General features: G+C 42.4%; 4 protein-coding genes across 4 annotated transcripts in view; 1 reads left to right on the top strand and 3 right to left on the bottom strand.

The window, feature by feature from the left end:
* Positions 1-552: 552 nt before the first annotated feature.
* LOC119737067 lies at positions 553-4,029 on the bottom strand. Its single transcript, XM_038211139.1, has 3 exons — positions 3,892-4,029; positions 2,699-2,853; positions 553-1,072 (listed from the first exon to the last, which is right to left on the bottom strand). Exons 1-3 carry the CDS (start codon positions 4,025-4,027, stop codon positions 824-826), a joined length of 540 nt encoding a protein of 179 aa, XP_038067067.1. The 5' UTR covers positions 4,028-4,029; the 3' UTR covers positions 553-823.
* Positions 4,030-4,472: 443 nt separating this feature from the next.
* On the bottom strand, positions 4,473-6,102 carry LOC119736625 (multiple epidermal growth factor-like domains protein 6). Its single transcript, XM_038210638.1, has 3 exons — positions 5,877-6,102; positions 5,099-5,248; positions 4,473-4,624 (listed from the first exon to the last, which is right to left on the bottom strand). The coding sequence occupies exons 1-3, from the start codon at positions 6,100-6,102 to the stop codon at positions 4,473-4,475; spliced, it is 528 nt and encodes a 175-aa protein (XP_038066566.1).
* Positions 6,103-6,354: 252 nt separating this feature from the next.
* Positions 6,355-10,090, bottom strand: LOC119736626 (tyrosine-protein kinase receptor Tie-1-like). The gene is made up of 4 exons (XM_038210639.1): positions 10,027-10,090; positions 8,383-8,703; positions 6,813-7,076; positions 6,355-6,608 (listed from the first exon to the last, which is right to left on the bottom strand). The coding sequence occupies exons 1-4, from the start codon at positions 10,088-10,090 to the stop codon at positions 6,355-6,357; spliced, it is 903 nt and encodes a 300-aa protein (XP_038066567.1).
* Positions 10,091-11,938: 1,848 nt separating this feature from the next.
* The window catches only part of LOC119737800, a 50,111-nt gene continuing 45,183 nt past the window's right edge, over positions 11,939-16,866 (top strand). Inside the window, exons 1-2 of the mRNA XM_038212414.1 lie at positions 11,939-12,143; positions 14,358-14,822. Of these exons, the coding sequence (XP_038068342.1) occupies positions 12,095-12,143; positions 14,358-14,822 (514 nt within the window). The 5' untranslated portion in view covers positions 11,939-12,094. The remainder of the gene's footprint in view (positions 12,144-14,357; positions 14,823-16,866) is intronic.

Raw genomic sequence — 16,866 nt, forward strand, 5'->3', positions numbered from 1 at the left:
ATTCTTAATCAACGATTCGAAGTTTGGACTCGTAATTAATGCTCAAGTTAATTAATGGAATCATTGTCTCGTCAGACCATGACCTTTCTGTCCTTAACGGTGAGTTCGGTTTTCATTATTGACATATCTTGTGCAAGTTATCAAATTATGTAAAAAGATCACCGTAACAAGCACAAAATTATTGGACGCATTTGGTTAACATAAATGCAAATCAGGCAACTTGTACAAGCAGAAGATCAACCATTAGGTACCATTTAAAAAAAACGCAGGAGTTTGGCTGGTTATAGCTGACCCATCACTGTTATCTTTTAAAAAATGGGCATGTATATACTTAAATTTATTATAAAACCAACACTGGTTGAAAAATTCAAGCATCTAATGGTTGCATCATGTCAAATTAAAAACCAAAATAATGGAAAATGCATTAAACAGGACAACAGGTGATGATACCCATAACATGCACTTAATTGGAACCCTCATAACGGTCATACACTGCAAAAACTGCAGTGTTAAATTTACACCATTGGTATCTATATAGGACCATCTGGTGTTAAATTTTACTGGTGTTGTCCTATATAGATACCGAATGGTGTTAAATTAACACTACAGTTTTTGCAGTGTATCTGCAGCTTCAAACACCTGCCCCGAATCACTGTATTAAGCAAATAATTATAAGTCTTCAGCGTTCCAACGTTTCGAACCTCACCCCGAATGATTTGATCAATCGTGTGGTGTGTCATATACTGCCATATTTGCATAATACATCATACATGAACCGGCGCCTACTTTGTTGTATTAAAATGGCATCCGGGCTTTGGCGGACCTATTGGCCTACTGGTTCATAATTCTCCATCTCAATGTTGTTCGTGTAAGAAACGCGCCCTCTACCGGGGTTAACATTCGTGTATTCGGCTGAATGGTTATCGCCGTCCTCATTTTCGTAAATCTGTGCTGCGGGTTCAGGGTGTGCCTGAGTGGGCCTTGGCAATTGCCAGCCCTGGCCTCCGACCGCCAAGGAATACTTCCCACCCGGAGGACCCGTTGCTTGGACATCATCGTGTTCTTGTGGTGCCTGATGGATAAACCCATACCGGGGGAAAAAAAACGTCAAAACATCAAAAAACAAAACTACCAAATTTTATGAAATACCCTACTGGACTGTTAGTGAATGACAGTCTTAAGCATCCTGTAGAATCATGGCACCTGGTGTGCTGTCATTTTCAAGAAAAGTGGTATTTTGGAACAATTTTCAACGCTGGTCGGCCGACCAGCGTTGGAAAAACCTGACATTTTTTCAACTATACTGCCCCCAGTTTACCAAATGTATTCAGTCCACATTTTGTTTGCAATTGGTTAAACGTCCGTGAAGCCAGCTAGACTGGTTCCCTGACCGTACGATTCTGCGAGGTCTATTAATTGCTCTGTTTCATCTTGAGTATGGTCAGGGCACCAGACTACATGAACATGATTGTTTTTCTTGTTTTTTTCAGCATCTACGGACACAAAACTTCAAAAAAGTTAGTGAAACAATAACTGCTATCAAATACTAACCCCCCCCCCCAAAAAAAACCCGTTCATTTCTGAAAATTACGGGAAAAGCAAGTAAGATTTGAGGCTTTGCATGGTGGAGATACTAAATAATGAAAGGTTTGCGGAAACACCATGTGCGAATAATTTCTCAACTAAGAGAATGGTTCTGAAAAGAACCAGAGGTATAAACGTTGTAAAACGTTGTAAAATGTTGTATATTCCCTTTAAGGTACATTGTCAATAGCCTCATCTTCTTGGAATGGGCGAGGCATTATGGCACTCGCCCCAATACCGACCGTGCGCGAGTATGGGGGAAATGCCGGGTTAATCCTTTGGTTAATTTTGTTTTCCTTCGGTGTACATTTCATAACTGGCCCAACGAAATACCTACTACCCTTTGCATGTTCTTAACTTTGATTTGATAACACAAATTGCATCAATTAAAGGGCCCATGTAATGCAATATTTATAATGCAATCCTTTAAATGTGAACCTTTGTGTAGTTTCGTTCTGCAAATGCAAAAGCTGCTAGAATTTTGGATATTTTGCCGTGTCACAAATTTCAATTCCCTTTGGTAATTCGTTGTTGTGTATGTAAGTAGATTGCAATGAGCCAATGAGCAAAGCTTTCTCTCATAAATGCTTTCAATAAACACATTTTGGGGTCACAATTTGAACAGAAAATCCCCTGAACCGAACAGTGTCTTCCTTAAATGACATCACAGCAACAGCGCCCTCAGTTGTCCGGAAAAGCATGGAAATGTTTAAAGTGCACTTTTACATATAATAACCAAAAAGGTATGTTAAAAATAGTTTTCATACTTGAAGAGGAGTAGAAAGTTGCAAAAAAAAAATATGTTCCCAAGAAAATTTCATCGCATGAACCCTTTAAGAAAATTTCATCGATTATTACCAATGGATTAATTTGTTTACGCTCACTCACCACTTCCTTTTACTAGAACACAAGAAATTTTATAACCAGACAAGATTCACATGTTGTCTTAATTTGGGAACATTGTCTACTTTACAATGCTACAAGCTTCTGTTGTCAGTTGTGGAATAATGTAGTTGACCTCCAGTCCTCCACTACTAGAAGAGACTGATAGACTATTTTCTCGGCAGTATGATCTATATACCTCTTCATCAGTGTCTTTTGAGCAAGCACTTACGTCATAGTTTTCCCCGTCATCAGGTTGATCCGGTCGTCTGGAAGGGCGTCGTGTTCTAGCGCACCAACAAACGACAAGGGCCACGCACAAGCTTACTGTGACGGCAACAGCACCACCACCAATGGCCGCTAGGAGGACAATGTTGAACTGTGTTTCTTGTTAATAAAATAAACGAGAATAACAAGTGGTTGTCAATTCTTAATATAGTGAGGTTTATCAATAATCTTCTGACTCGATGTAGACAGAAATAATTGGTTGAAAAGCATTCCCTGCAATTGGTATATAGAAAATGTTTTAATTTATCGAAGCTGTAATGGATCACATGTAAATGTAACAGCCGGCTCACAAGCAAAGCACAAATGAAATTGCAAGACCATTGAGTCAAGCCACAAGCAAAGTTGGCTTCATAGATGTGGCGGAACCGCCCCCCCCCCCCCCGATTTACCCAAGTGCCCCTTTTGCGGATATAAATGTGCCCCCTCGAGCATAAAATTGCCCCCTCGAGATGAAAGCAAAACTTGCCCTAAAGTTTCGGATAATTTGTTTCCAGTAACTATTTCCCAAAATGGTATACAGAGTTCTGATATGAACGAGGAATATGAAAACCAAGCCCCAAAACCCTTACAATGCGCCCTGAAAATTAGCATGATAATGTATAAGAGCAACCCCTATTTTGGAAGATGATCCCCCCACACACACACACACACCATTTGGTTTTACGGAGGCCCAGTGTCCGGTGAAACCCCCAAACTTGTCGACATTTCAGCACGGATGTGCAAGTGCCCCTTTTTGATGATCCCCCCCCCCCCCCCCCCAGTTTGAAAACCGTTCCGCCGCTGCTTGTTGGCTTGTGAGGACTGTATGTACTGATCCATCCCAAGCTCTTTTCAAATCACCATGTCAGATGCTTATCAGTTTTTCGATTTATGGAACGCCGCTGCTGCCTTTCTTTGCGACCGATGCATTAATAAACGATTCAACGCAGACGTCAAACGATTCAGCCGTTATGTCAAAACGAGCATGCAGTTCACTCGTCAAACGTTTCGGTGCAGACGTCAGGCGATTCGGCGCAAGCATCAAACGATTCGACTCATGATGTAAATCTATTTCTTCCCGAACTTGAGGTCCGACAGCTGCGTCGTTCCATAATTCGAAGCCATTGTTTTCACGTGCTCTGTCTATCAGGTACATACCATTAGCAGGTGATGATAAGCAACTAACATCATCTGGAGCACACACGCATTTTCCATTGTCCTTGTCACACGCTGTATCGTTGGGACATCGACACTTACTGAGGCAGTCTACATCGTAATATCCGACCGGGCACATATCAGGAACTGCACCAAACAATTCAAGAAGGGAAGGATGTTACAGCTGAAAGGGCTATGTTGTGTATTTTTTCTGTAATTCAATCCTCAACCCTTTAAAGGTGTGGTTGGCATAAAACAATAAGACAGTCATTATCAGCCTATACATGAACTGAGATAACCCTTAATTTGTAATGTCTGGAAGAGTACTTGTAGTTATATATACTTTTTTCCTAGGATGGGAATGTCTGCAGGTGATTTGACATACAATGTATTACATTGATCATCCATTTTTCCCCCATGCTTGCTTCAAGTGATGGAAGTTTTGAAAACAGTCTACCATGACCACCATAATATTTTCTGTGTCCCTCGGATCAGTGGTGCATGCAGGTGTGCTAGTATTATTGTAACCGAAGTTTATTTACCAATTTCAATCGACTTTAAGCGGGAAATACTTTTAACTATAGTCATTCCAACTGCTTACTTTGGCAGTTTGTGCCCGACCAGCCTGTAGAACATCCAGACGCCCCTAAGCATTCTCCAGTAAAGCCATTACAGGCACCCGACTGGCAGTGGCAACTCTGTGTGCATTCAGCACCGAATGTCCCGGCAGGGCATTCTGAAATGAAGACGACATCGTCAAGTTTGATCGACATCTTATACCCAACAACATTTGGCATAGGTCACTTCAATTTTAAAGAAGCTAAACCCTTTCGCAAACAGTGAGAATTCGCTAATCTCAAGTTTGTGTCTTTGCGCACAAAGTTTGGGCCAAGAGGCGGTAGCCATACTCTTGTATTTATGTAAAACTTCGACGGAACAACAGTGTTGTTGAATTTTCAGGTTGCCTTAGTCTGAAATGCTTGCTGGTACGACATACTGGCAAAAATGTTGGAGTTGTGAGAGGGAACATAACACAGAAGTTCTTGATGGGTTTTGAACATTTAAAGAAGAAAAGTGATGTCTCATCTTTATATGGTTGCACGGGTCGGCCGCAAATTTGCCGAGGTGCCCAGTGCTGGCATCTGCACCAATACTACGGTTTGAGTTTCACCATATATGGTGGTCCTATATGCTGAAATATTTCTTATACCTGTGTCACAGTCTGTGCCATTGTATCCCGAGATGCAGCTGTTCCCGTAAGGGTCTGGCAGACCAAACTGGCTGCCTGTACAACTCTGAATGAGGTTGTTGGCGCCACACTCGTATTCACAGTACCAACCGAACTTGTGCCTGCCACATGCTGTTAAAATATATAACAAACAAACAGACTACCAATGTAAAGTAACTTTTAAACAGGCAGTCTTTCTTCTAAATCGTATATATACAGCCTATATAGTTAATATGACATGTAGAGTGCTCCAGAGCAACATTGTGGCAGGAATACAGAGGAACCTGTTTGGTAAACGATTTGTGGATGTGCTTATCCATGAAGCTGTTTAGTCTTCTGAATCCTGGTGGGCAGAAACAGTTTCCTCTTTCACCATCAGGCACCCCTCCACTGTATTTTTTTTTAAACTTCAGTCACACACAGCCTGACGGTCCAAAATACCAACACACAGGCACTGAGCTTGCCTTCTCTGTAGTTTGATCCCATGAATCCTGGTGGGCAGATGCAGCAATATCATGCTGTCTCATCATCACACACTCCTCCATTGTAACACAGATCACACACTCAGACCGACAGCCCGCCCGACAGATATATAGACTGACAGACAGACCTGGCAATGAACTTACCGGTGAGGCACTGACTCCTGGTGGGCCGATGCAATTTCCTGTTTCATCATCACACACTCCTCCATTGTAGCACAGATCACACACTCAGACCGACAGCCCACCCGACGGACAGACATACCAGGCAATGAGCTTACCTAGTACCTGTGAGGCAGTTTGGTCCACTGAATCATGGTGGGCAGATGCAATCTCCTGTCTCATCATCACACACTCCTCCATTGTAGCACACATCACACACTCCGACCGACAGCCCGCCTGACAGACAGGCAGACCAGGCAATGAGCTTACCTGTGAGGCAGTTTGGTCCACTGAATCCTGGTGGGCAGATGCAATCTCCTGTCTCATCATCACACACTCCTCCATTGTAACACACATCACACACTCAGACCGACAGCCCACCCGACGGACAGACATACCAGGCAATGAGCTTACCTAGTACCTGTGAGGCAGTTTGGTCCACTGAATCAAGGTGGGCAGATGCAATCTCCTGTCTCATCATCACACACTTCTCCACTGTAACACAGATCACACACTCAGACCGACAGCCCACCCGACGGACAGACATACCAGGCAATGAGCTTACCTAGTACCTGTGAGGCAGTTTGGTCCACTGAATCATGGTGGGCAGATGCAATCTCCTGTCTCATCATCACACACTCCTCCATTGTAGCACACATCACACACTCCGACCGACAGCCCGCCTGACAGACAGGCAGACCAGGCAATGAGCTTACCTGTGAGGCAGTTTGGTTCACTGAATCCTGGTGGGCAGATGCAATCTCCTGTCTCATCATCACACACTCCTCCATTGTAACACAGATCACACACCCCTTTACAATCAGGAGGACCCCACTTGCCTGCAACACAGCCTGGAACAAAACAAATATTTGGTACATCATCTAACAAGAAAAGAACGCCAATAGAACTAAGGTGAGGTCCATTGGTACAGGTTCTACTTCAGACTAGCAACTGATAACTTGCATCAAACTTATGTATAAATCTGTGACATCTAGGCTTTAACGAGCTGAACAAAAGTTGTTTAATTTTGTCCTCCATTGAAATAACTCGTCTACCTCTGACAATGAGCCTGATCATCCCAAAGTGATTGTCATCGAGTGGCGCATCTCTATCTGTGACAACAAACAGATCGCCATCTGCTACCTCGTCTGCTGTAAGTTGGATCTCATACCGAGTTGGGTCTAAATCGAGGAGAATTCCTTCGTTATTTCGGTGCCAGACGGGACTGCTACCGTTGTTGGCTGAGATCACCGCGAGAGTCGCATTTTCTCCCTTGTTGATTGTCTTTGTTACTTGGCCATCAGCGGGCTCAAACTTCCCTGCAATACCACAAGGAACAAATAGATGTACACAACTCTCTGTAGTGAAAATAAAAATAAAATGAAGGTCTGTGGCAGGCAGGAAAGTACTGTCACCACTTTAGCTATAAGTTATCCAAGACTGTCCTCCCCCAAGAAAAGGGAAATGAGGCTGTTGAGGCATGCCTTTCTCCCAATCAGGTTCGATGTTCTGCCTTTTTTTTGGCAGAGAGTGATATAAAGTTAAGACAGTGTCGAACCTTTGAAATATCATATCATATATAATATACCAGAGATGCACATGAAATCATATAAACGTTATTATAGTGAAAACGTATCTTTTCTTCTAGATTCGTGATTTCAATTATAAAACAAACTGCAAAACTCAGTGCCACTTCATCGTCAATCTCACACTTGTTAAATGCATTGGAGCATTTGCCTTTCGAGCATTATGTTCATTTCCTATGACAGCATATTCTCCACGGGAGAATATTCAAAGGGGTGCTGTGGTCCAATTGGTTACGGTGTTTGATTAAACGAAACGGTGTCTCTACACATAACTAGGTAAAAGAAACACACAAAGAGCAAGATGGACAACGTATTCATAATTTGTTCCTCGTCGTTTATAGCGAAATGAACGGGACCATATTTTTTTCCTCCACCTTCACACCGACCGACGGAAGGTGCCTCTTTTTCTGAGCTGGAACCCCTTTTTGGTGTTGCCCCCACCCCCCCCCCCCCCCTTTGAAAAACGTTCCGCCGCCCCTGGGCGAATGGTTATTGGAATTAACCTCGTCCCCAGGGTGTCAAGCAGTACGCGCCCACCACTACCTGCTCTCTCACCCTGGTATTGGATCATTTGCACGTGTAAGATTTCTGAACACGTATGCAAATGAGGAATAGTCTGGTGCCTGCCTGTGCGTTACATTTGCGTTTGTTTGTGTGTGTGCGGTGTCTGGGGTATTAACAGAATCAATTCGTCGCAGATTGAGCATGGCGTGAGTTACGAAAACATGATTTTATTTTAATTAAACTGTTGCGATCTTAACGAGACAACCACGCAGTATCACATTTCATATTATTGTTAACAAATTGGAAAGGAAATTGGAAAATTGGAGAAGGGGTGGACGAATGATCGCGAAAACACGTACTGCACGTTGTGAATAACAACACAAAGTACACGATATATATATCCATTTCTAGCCAACTGCGGTATCGAATCAGGATACAGGAAGAAAGTTTCCTATCCAGGGCTTACAATTGGAAACGAGGTTGGAAATAAAGTAAGCACTCGGGACGAGGTTGTATTGTATTGGAATGCACTCACTCAGGTGGCTATGGATGATGCTGTACACTTCTGAACTCAGCCGTGTGACGGGATTCCTCCCTCTGCAGTGAAACAAGCCGGTGGCGTCTACCGTCGGGGGAAGGTACCACGTTGTAGCATTCTGAACAGTATTATCCGATATCGTCCCATTCGGGAAACCGGTAAGACCGGAAGCAGAACCCGGGACGTTCAATGTGAACGGTCTCCCGAACGAGTAGCCGAAGTAGATGTCTGGTATGCTGCGTATACAGCTGAGGCTCACCCCGGGTAGTCCTGCTCCGTAAGGAACGGGTGTGACCATCGTCTGATGAAATGTATCACCTGAAACATAAGAATCAGGATGGCATAATAGGTTGCCTTATGCCTTGTGATTAGGGTCTGTGACTGATTATAAGTGGGTCGAATAGTCGAATCATAGCTATTATGTTGAATTTTTCTAAAAAGTCGTAAAGGTGCATATACCGGTTGGGGGGAAAAAGCGGAACCCAAACCCAAAAATTATATTTCATATTTGAAAATAATATGACCAGAAAGCCAATTTCATAAGCTACTTTTGGTTGAAAAAATACCGACATTGCTCAATCCGTTCAAAGAATATCACCATTTAAACGCAATGACCCTGATACCTCTTTCGTCCACAAATGCGATTTCAAGAATCGTCGTCACAATTGTCTCCAAACATCACCGGCGATAAAACCTCAGTTTAAAAGTAAAAAAATATTCAACAAAGTTGCCTAACCAGGGTTTTAATAAAGATATTGTGTACAGTGTTGTAGTGTATTGAGTCACAGTGTTTGTTGACTCGAATCAGCTCGAAGGGTAAATGACTCGACTCGAGTCAGTGCGAGCAAATGACTCGATTCGAGTCACTGTGATGCGAGCAACAGTGACTCGACTCGACCCTAGCGAAGGCTAATAAGACATACACGAGTCCCCAAAATAAAAGCAATACGTTGCGAACAAAATGTGCAATTACTATAACGGTTCAAAATGTACTGTACGGTACAGCAGCCGCTTGTCATGTACAAACATACAACGTGTCACAGACGCCCACCTCATGGTTCTGAAACGCACAAAATACTATCCAGGAACCGGATTGTAAACACATTTTACAATTCGCGTTGTTTCATCATTGGCTTTGGGCGATGTCTTATAAAGCTCTTGGATTCGAACGTCGGCTAAAAGTATGCCCTCCTTTTTAAAAATTAAATAGATACATGCCCACTTTTAAATAATCAGAAACAGCTTTGTATAATGCAATTTGATTTTGATATTATCAGCGATAAGACCCGAATCAGACAAATCTAGACCCGAAGCCAAACCAAATATAGCCTTTAAGATCGAAGTTTCACTTCTTGTTAACTGTAGGCCTGCCTAAATGGTATAATGACTTTCTGTCTTGTCTTCATTTGTCAAATAGTGTTCAAATATTCGTGACTCGAATTGACTCGAGCTGACTTTCGAATCGACTCGACTCGAATCGACCTTCTTGGCCTGATGACTCGACTCGAGTCACTTCCTTAAAATGACTCGACTCGAGTCACTTATGATCAGTGACTCGTTACAACTCTGTAAGAACTCGACTGTACAGCAATGATCTTGGCTATGATAACTTGTTCCAGTTTTTGATGATTAAAAACTTACCTCCAACATATTGAAATCCGACCACAGTAACCAGAATTAAAGACGCCAGAGCCATTAACTGCATGTCGTTGGCAGAGCTTTTACACACACGAACCCGGAAACGTGCGGTTAAACTTGAACTTAGGCAGACAGCTAAATTAGCAGGATTGTATCCGCAGACAATTATTTAAAAAAGGGCTGTCGCTGAGTTGAACATGTTTTGTAGGCCGAAAGCCTACAAGATATTACCATTTGCGATGTCCATCATTCTTTGGTCCCATTTTTGCACCCAAAAATTGTGAGCAAATAATGTGTATATTTAATGGCTGACTCATAACTAGGCCTACACTCGTTGAGCAACAGCGAGTATATATATCGGCCTTGTGCATCAGATCAGAGTTGTATGTAGTCTGACGCGGTAGGCCGTACAAAAAAGTGAATAATGGCCTTTTCAATTCTCATTCCCTTTCAATCAGAAAGGAAACTGAGAGTCTGTAATGCAAAGGGTTAAACCATATACTATTTTTATATTGAATATTCAGCAGCCCGTGAAAACCCAAACAGAGGCGCACTCCCCCCCCCCCCGTACATGGGGAATGTGGAAAAAGTCCCGAATGATTTTGAAAACCGACAATGATTGGTTTCATTTCTAACTAAATCCGTTTAGAAGACTTTTCGCTTGCACAGATGATGAAAATTCATTGAATGGATGATTCGAGCAAAATTTGTTGTAAAATTCACGGTGCGGTCGGTCACGGAAGTTGGATAGCTGGATCTCGTATAAAGAAGTTGTAGGCAGGCCGGCTGAATCATTACATGTACTTGCATATATGATAGGGGCAGCGCCATTGCCAGCTTTGGCATGGGGGACACAATACCAACTAGGGACATACTATACACTACAATAAAAAGAAAAGTACATAAATACATATGCATTCTTTTTTGCCCATGGGGGATGCTTGCCGGGGGGGGGGGGACACACCACGCCCCCGCCCGGGCAACGGGACTGTTGGGTATGGGCCCCGCCCAAGACTCCTATTTGGCTATACTATGGTCAAATAGGAGTCTTGGGCGGGGCCCTTAGAGCTAGAGCTAACTAAACTATAGAGTGCTCAACTTATGGTCGGAATCGTGTCCGACTGGTCCAAAGCACCAAACTTGGCAGATAGATTCTTATAGCCTTGTGGAGAAGATATTTAGAAGGGGTGACACCTGCAACTGGAAGTGTGCCTAATTTGCATCGTACATTTGTTTCCATATTAATTTGGTGTATATTTACCCCCCCCCCCCCACCCATTTTTTAAAAAGTATAGTTTGGGGATTTCTACCTACATATCCTTACTTAAAATAACATTTTCTAAAAACATACAAATGACTGGATAATTTATATGAGGACGTATCCCAGGGATATAATTTTGTTAGAAGGCCCCCTTGAGTGTTGAAGACAACTGTAGGCCTGAAGCCTTCACTTAAAGGACTCCACTGAAGTAGCTTCCCTGACTGCTGTAGGAAGTAAGTTCCACTGAGCTGTTGTTCTTGGTATGAAAGAGTATCTGTAGCAGTCCATTTTAGATGTGAACAAAGGATATTGAAGATGATTTTCTAGTTGAGATTTTGTCCCCTTTGGAATCAACTTGGTATTGATCGACATCAATTGCGATTTTATGATAAATGGATTTGTAAAGTAAGGTCAGTTTTGCCAGAGACACTATTAAATTCAGCAAAAATCAAAGTGCATTGCCGTTACCTCGGAAGTTGCACTTTCGTGGGACCCCACAAATCAAAAATGTACCCGCCCCGAAATTTCAGCTTAGTATGGTACCAATTTGAATAAGCAAAAAGACGCTATCTGCGCGCTGGACGATCAAGGTACCAGACTCAGTTCAGGTTTGTCTGGTTTCCGTAGCATTTTTACGTAGAGTGAGTCTGATGCGATCAGAGGTACAGACTATATTGGTTGCCTTGATTTCGACGCCGCTGCGCTGCTAAAATGCCAGAGAAGACAGAAAGGGGCAATCATTAATCGGTGTTTTCCGCGTACTTTTAAAATAATCGGTCATTTATTGGGCAGATTTCAACTACCTTGAAAATGAGAATCTTATTTTGTATGTTTGCTCTGATCGTAAATCATTCTCAAGGTAGGTAAGCCTTTCACTTTCCTCCCTTCCTCCCCATGACATGTTCCGTTATTCTTGTCATTCTCCCGTTACTACATGTAGGATGGAACGCCGTATTATCGCGGTACTTATCACGTTTCTCGTTCGGAATAGAGATTGCCCACTAACCTTCCAGAATTGTCCTGTCTTATGTGTAGTATAACTCTTCCTTTTTAAATTAATATAAACAAATCCGACGGTGGTGTGGTTTATTCCGTGTACGATGCCTGTGAAAATAGACATGTGCGGCGTGTGCGAACGGAGGTGGACTCCCTATTATCGCGGTATGCGGGAAGTGGTTTTTATAATGATCCAAACTTTTTTGTTCATAGTTTATCTTTGACCAAAACACCCCCTGAATAAAGTTTGATATTTTCCCTGTAACGTTCAAGTTGATTAAAGACCAATTTTCTGCAGGATGATTTCTTAAGACCCTGCCCTTCCCCCGAAAGGAGAACACAAATCCCTGAGGCAAGTCTACTGATCGGCGATTGAGGGCGCCATTCACTTTACACGGTGTGCCGTTTTATTTTCGCTAACGCGCGCCTTATTTTGATCCCGTAAAAGTTGTTACGATTTCGCGCTGCAAATATCGTCGTTCGACTTCATTTTACATTTGCAGCTGAAGAATGGGAACCAGACAATGGAACTTTCATGGTCAGAGCGCAATTAAAGATTTATGTTAAAATATAAACGGTACCTTTTAGCAGACACGGTGAGGGAAAATTTTGCAAGTTTTGGAAAACGTTAATATTTATTAAAATCGTTAAAAGTCCCGAAAGACACAACATTTTTTAATCGTCCTTTTTATACAACTCGGTAGAAAATCCTCGATGACTGGTGAACCGGATAAAAATCGCCACTTGAAGGAGTTTTGACACTGTAAAAAGAGAAATTTCCCATGCCGCGATAATAGGGATGCCGCGATAATAGGGAGTCCGACTATACATGTGTAGCTCCACTTTTCATGCTTGTGTGGCCTCGGTATTGCTGCGCTGTACCCCTAGAAATAACCTTAGGTAGGCATATCAACGCGAACATGCTGTATACTCCACGAATAATATGGAAGTGAGTTTTGGAGTGGCTGCTGTATATTGTACGGTAATCCTTACTTTTAGGACCCCTTTCCTATATAAGGTTAAGACTCACAAAACAGCTGACCAAAATGACACTCAAAAGTGACATTCTGATATTTATTGACACATTTGAACATTTGGCAATGACACCTCTTGAATATCAGCAGGTTTGATTTTGTAGAAAGAGGGCAGGGTTTTGATTTATGAGGGGTTAAAGACGACGATGACAAACAGAAAATAAATTTAAAAAGCAAGATGGCGAACTGCAAAAAAAAGTAGGAAAGTCACATTTTCTTTGAAAGTGCTTTCAAAATTATAACTAACATGAGTTTGTCTGAAGAAAAAAGACTTCTTTAGCCTGCAAAAGTCACTTTGGTACTGGACAGTCATCTGCAAAAGTCAGTTTTGAACAGAACTCGTACAAAATAGAGGTGTCCTAAAAGTAAGGATTACCATTGTACCCCAAGACTTTGCCCAGTAGCAGTAATTCTTGGCATAGGCTACTCACGTTATGTTTGACTTTGAATCGATCCCGATGGTGCAAAAATAATGATGAAAACAGTCCCTTTCCGTACCGAAGCTACAGCTTGAGTCAGGCATGCAACTTTTCCTCGGATCAGCTGATTTCCTCGTTTTTTACTTCTCATGAATGCCATTACTAAATTGAAAAATACTGAACAAAGTCTTGTTTTGTTTGGAATTTCCTCTTTTATTCTAAATTCCCAGTTGCATGCCTGTTTAACGTGCATGCTCGTGAAGTGTTGTTGGCCTGACGTCAGAGTCTTTTGGTCTGTGAACCGACCACAGACACCGTCTTTATAGTGCATGTCGCGGGCGGCATCAGATGGGCCAATCACGAGGCCACGTGATAAACGCTGCAGATAATTTTGAATTGCACAACGATCCAGACAATCTAACAGTGCAGTTTTAAAGTGTTTCTAAAGATTGCAAAGATAAATGGATTCTTACCAAATAATACCGTGTTTAAATTACTTCTGTTTTTTCCCCGTTCTCTTGAAACTTTTAGTGTTACTGCAAATAGTAAGATTCTGGCTGTCAATGTTTTGGCTATAAGAACAATGTGTATGTCAGCAGAACTAATTTATCTTTTGTTTACCAGCTGGAGCCTATGCCTCAAGTACCACCCAACCCCAAAACGACGCTCAACTTTCGTCACCACAAGGTAGAGCCTCCCAAAGCTTGGGACAGTATGCAGACACTGACAATCACAGAAGCTCAACAACCCAGCCTGATGATGGGGCATCGGGTCAGAGGTCAAATACTGAGCACCCCCTACACAAGGAGGACGCTTCAGATGCGAAACAGTTGAAACGGGAATCACTTGAGCAACCGGTTGATGCGTCGTATCCGAGTTCAAAGGAAGGCGATGCATCGTCTCTGTTGCCGTCGACTGCAGGAACAGCAGCAGATGATGGCGTCTCAGTTGAAGAGGAAGGGACAGTTAGTGCAGCCAAATCTGAAGTATCTCACCAAGAATTGTTGCCGGTGTTCAAAGAGGCGATGCTTGGATACTACATTAAAAGGGCCATCCACCACCCAGTGTGTGTCCTCTTTAGGCCACATGGTAAGTAGATCTGATACACTGTGCCCTCTGGAGACGTGCACACAATAGGGAACAAAATATTGTACACGTCTCCACAGGGCAATTTCTATAGATGAATATGTCTCCACAAGGTTTTCACGAAATAGATATATGGATTTTACTCAAAAACTAGGAATTTCCAAGGTGGTTTGATCTGTCGCAAATGGAAGAGTTTTAGAAAAGGGATATTAAGTCCAAATTTCAGCCAAGGAAATTAATTCTGGTTAACATAAGAGCATTTTAAAACTTCACTTTCAAACTCAAAAAATTTACTTCACGAGAACAAAGAAATGTCTCCACAAGGATACAAATTTCAGTATTGCTGTGTTGCAAAGTAGTCTTGTCCATCACAAATAGAGTGTCAGTTGTTAAGAGCACCAGACTCAAGCTCTGGTGTTTCTAATCAGCAGAGTGTGGGTTCGAGTCCCTGTCTTGACACTTGTGTCCTTAAGCAAGACACTTAACCATGAATTTGCTTTGTCCTTCGGATGGGATGTCAAACCGTAGGTCCTATGGGTTGTATAACGCATATTAAAGAACCCAGTAACACTTGTTGCTAAGAGAGGGGTTCCCCCCGTTGTTTCTTGCATTGCATTTATCTTCATCAAGGAAGTCTGCACTTGTAAGGAAGAAGAAGAAGTCCTCATAAGTCCCAAATCAACTCACAAATTAATCAGATGAACTGTGACAAAGAAATGGAGTTCATCCCCCTGTTTCTTGCGACTGGACTTGTGATGGAACTCTCTTAAAAGCTGGTGATGTGTGACTGTATTCAAAGAAGAAATGTTTGCTTGGCTGGTTTTAAACACTATTTTTAAAACTGGTTGGAGTCTGGATACTGATTTCGGCTCAGGTAATCAGCATCCAGACTTCAACCGGTCTTAGACATTGTATTTAATACCAGCTGAGCCCATAGCCCATTAATTCCCACTCATAAATATCTTCTTGGTTAAACAATTTAAATTTTTCAGCCCAGAAGTCAAAACAAGTCAAAAATAATACATTTTTAATGATTTAGTTCAACACTTTTACTTCATGTTTTTTTAAACACCCCTCTAGCTGTATTATGGTATGTCCCTCTTGCGAAAAGTCGTAACAACTCCTTATTTAGAGATTGGCCTGTGCGTTGCGCCTACTGCGCGATTTGGCGCAGAATGCAGCTGTGCTTGTGTAGTGTGAATTTTGTACTATGAAATACAAACTCACTGGTAATATTACACATACATGTAGTATGCCTACGTGAGGATTGTCAACGTTCAACCAATAAAACAGTAAAAGTCACCAGATTTCTTTGGAGTCCAAATTTCAGGCGACACTGGAAAAGTGTTTAAGACTAGCCAGCCGGTCTTTATCAACCGTTCTAGACTTGCCACGTGACGGGCTCTCAGCCAATAGGAATGGGTGAACTGTCATAGGTATTTATGAAAACAATTTGAACAACATCTATTTTCCTGAAATTAGTAGGACTATTTGCACGCTTTGGTGAAAAATGCTGCGAGTTCAACCTACATATATCAGCATGCACAAAATAAGCTCTGCTTCTGCAATGTGACTGTAAACACAACAAGACATATAGTGCATTGAGCAAAACAGTGTTGACAACGGTGGACAATAGGTGGCATGGGTGGCTTGTGCGTAAAGCGCTCGCCTCTCACCAAGGTGACCACGGTTCGAATCCTGGCTGCGGATCACATGTGAGTAGAGTTGTGCGTTGGTTCTCTCCTGTGCCACGAGGGTTTTTCTCCGGGTCCTCCGGTTTTCCTCCCTCCAGAAAAATCAAACACTTTCGATCTCAGGCTGTGCTCCGTGGTCATATATGGGTCGATGTGGCCGGCAGCCATAGGCGCCTTTACGTGCCAGCGGCCCGACCACGTTGTAGCCGCGTCCTTCGCAATTCAGCATACCAGCTGCGAGTAAGGATGATTAGCCTCCCAAATTATTATTATTATTATTAACGCATTGAAAAATCATTTTCATCGTATTTATCCTAACGTAAAATATCAACTTTGTTTCTGCAATCTCTGTG

This window comes from Patiria miniata, unplaced genomic scaffold, assembly GCF_015706575.1.
Source record: "Patiria miniata isolate m_02_andy unplaced genomic scaffold, ASM1570657v1 HiC_scaffold_3, whole genome shotgun sequence".
NCBI classification, from domain to species: domain Eukaryota; kingdom Metazoa; phylum Echinodermata; class Asteroidea; order Valvatida; family Asterinidae; genus Patiria; species Patiria miniata.

What these genes read in the sequence shown, in the direction of transcription:
- LOC119737067 (XM_038211139.1), bottom strand. Translation starts at nt 4,027, where the DNA reads ATGTGCCCGGTCGGATATTACGATGTAGACTGCCTCAGTAAGTGTCGA. An exon ending in CTTATCATCACCTGCTAATG is followed by an intron (nt 2,854 to 3,891) that starts GTATGTACCTGA and finishes TTTATTAACAAG; the next exon opens with AAACACAGTTCAACATTGTC. An exon ending in ATGACGGGGAAAACTATGAC is followed by an intron (nt 1,073 to 2,698) that starts GTAAGTGCTTGC and finishes TTTATCCATCAG; the next exon opens with GCACCACAAGAACACGATGA.
- LOC119736625 (XM_038210638.1), bottom strand. Translation starts at nt 6,102, where the DNA reads ATGGAGGAGTGTGTGATGATGAGACAGGAGATTGCATCTGCCCACCAG. An exon ending in AACTGCCTCACAGGTACTAG is followed by an intron (nt 5,249 to 5,876) that starts GTAAGCTCATTG and finishes ATATTTTAACAG; the next exon opens with CATGTGGCAGGCACAAGTTC. An exon ending in TGGCACAGACTGTGACACAG is followed by an intron (nt 4,625 to 5,098) that starts GTATAAGAAATA and finishes TCTTCATTTCAG; the next exon opens with AATGCCCTGCCGGGACATTC.
- LOC119736626 (XM_038210639.1), bottom strand. Translation starts at nt 10,090, where the DNA reads ATGCAGTTAATGGCTCTGGCGTCTTTAATTCTGGTTACTGTGGTCGGA. An exon ending in CATCATCCATAGCCACCTGA is followed by an intron (nt 7,077 to 8,382) that starts GTGAGTGCATTC and finishes GTGGTATTGCAG; the next exon opens with GGAAGTTTGAGCCCGCTGAT. An exon ending in GATCAGGCTCATTGTCAGAG is followed by an intron (nt 6,609 to 6,812) that starts GTAGACGAGTTA and finishes GTTTTGTTCCAG; the next exon opens with GCTGTGTTGCAGGCAAGTGG.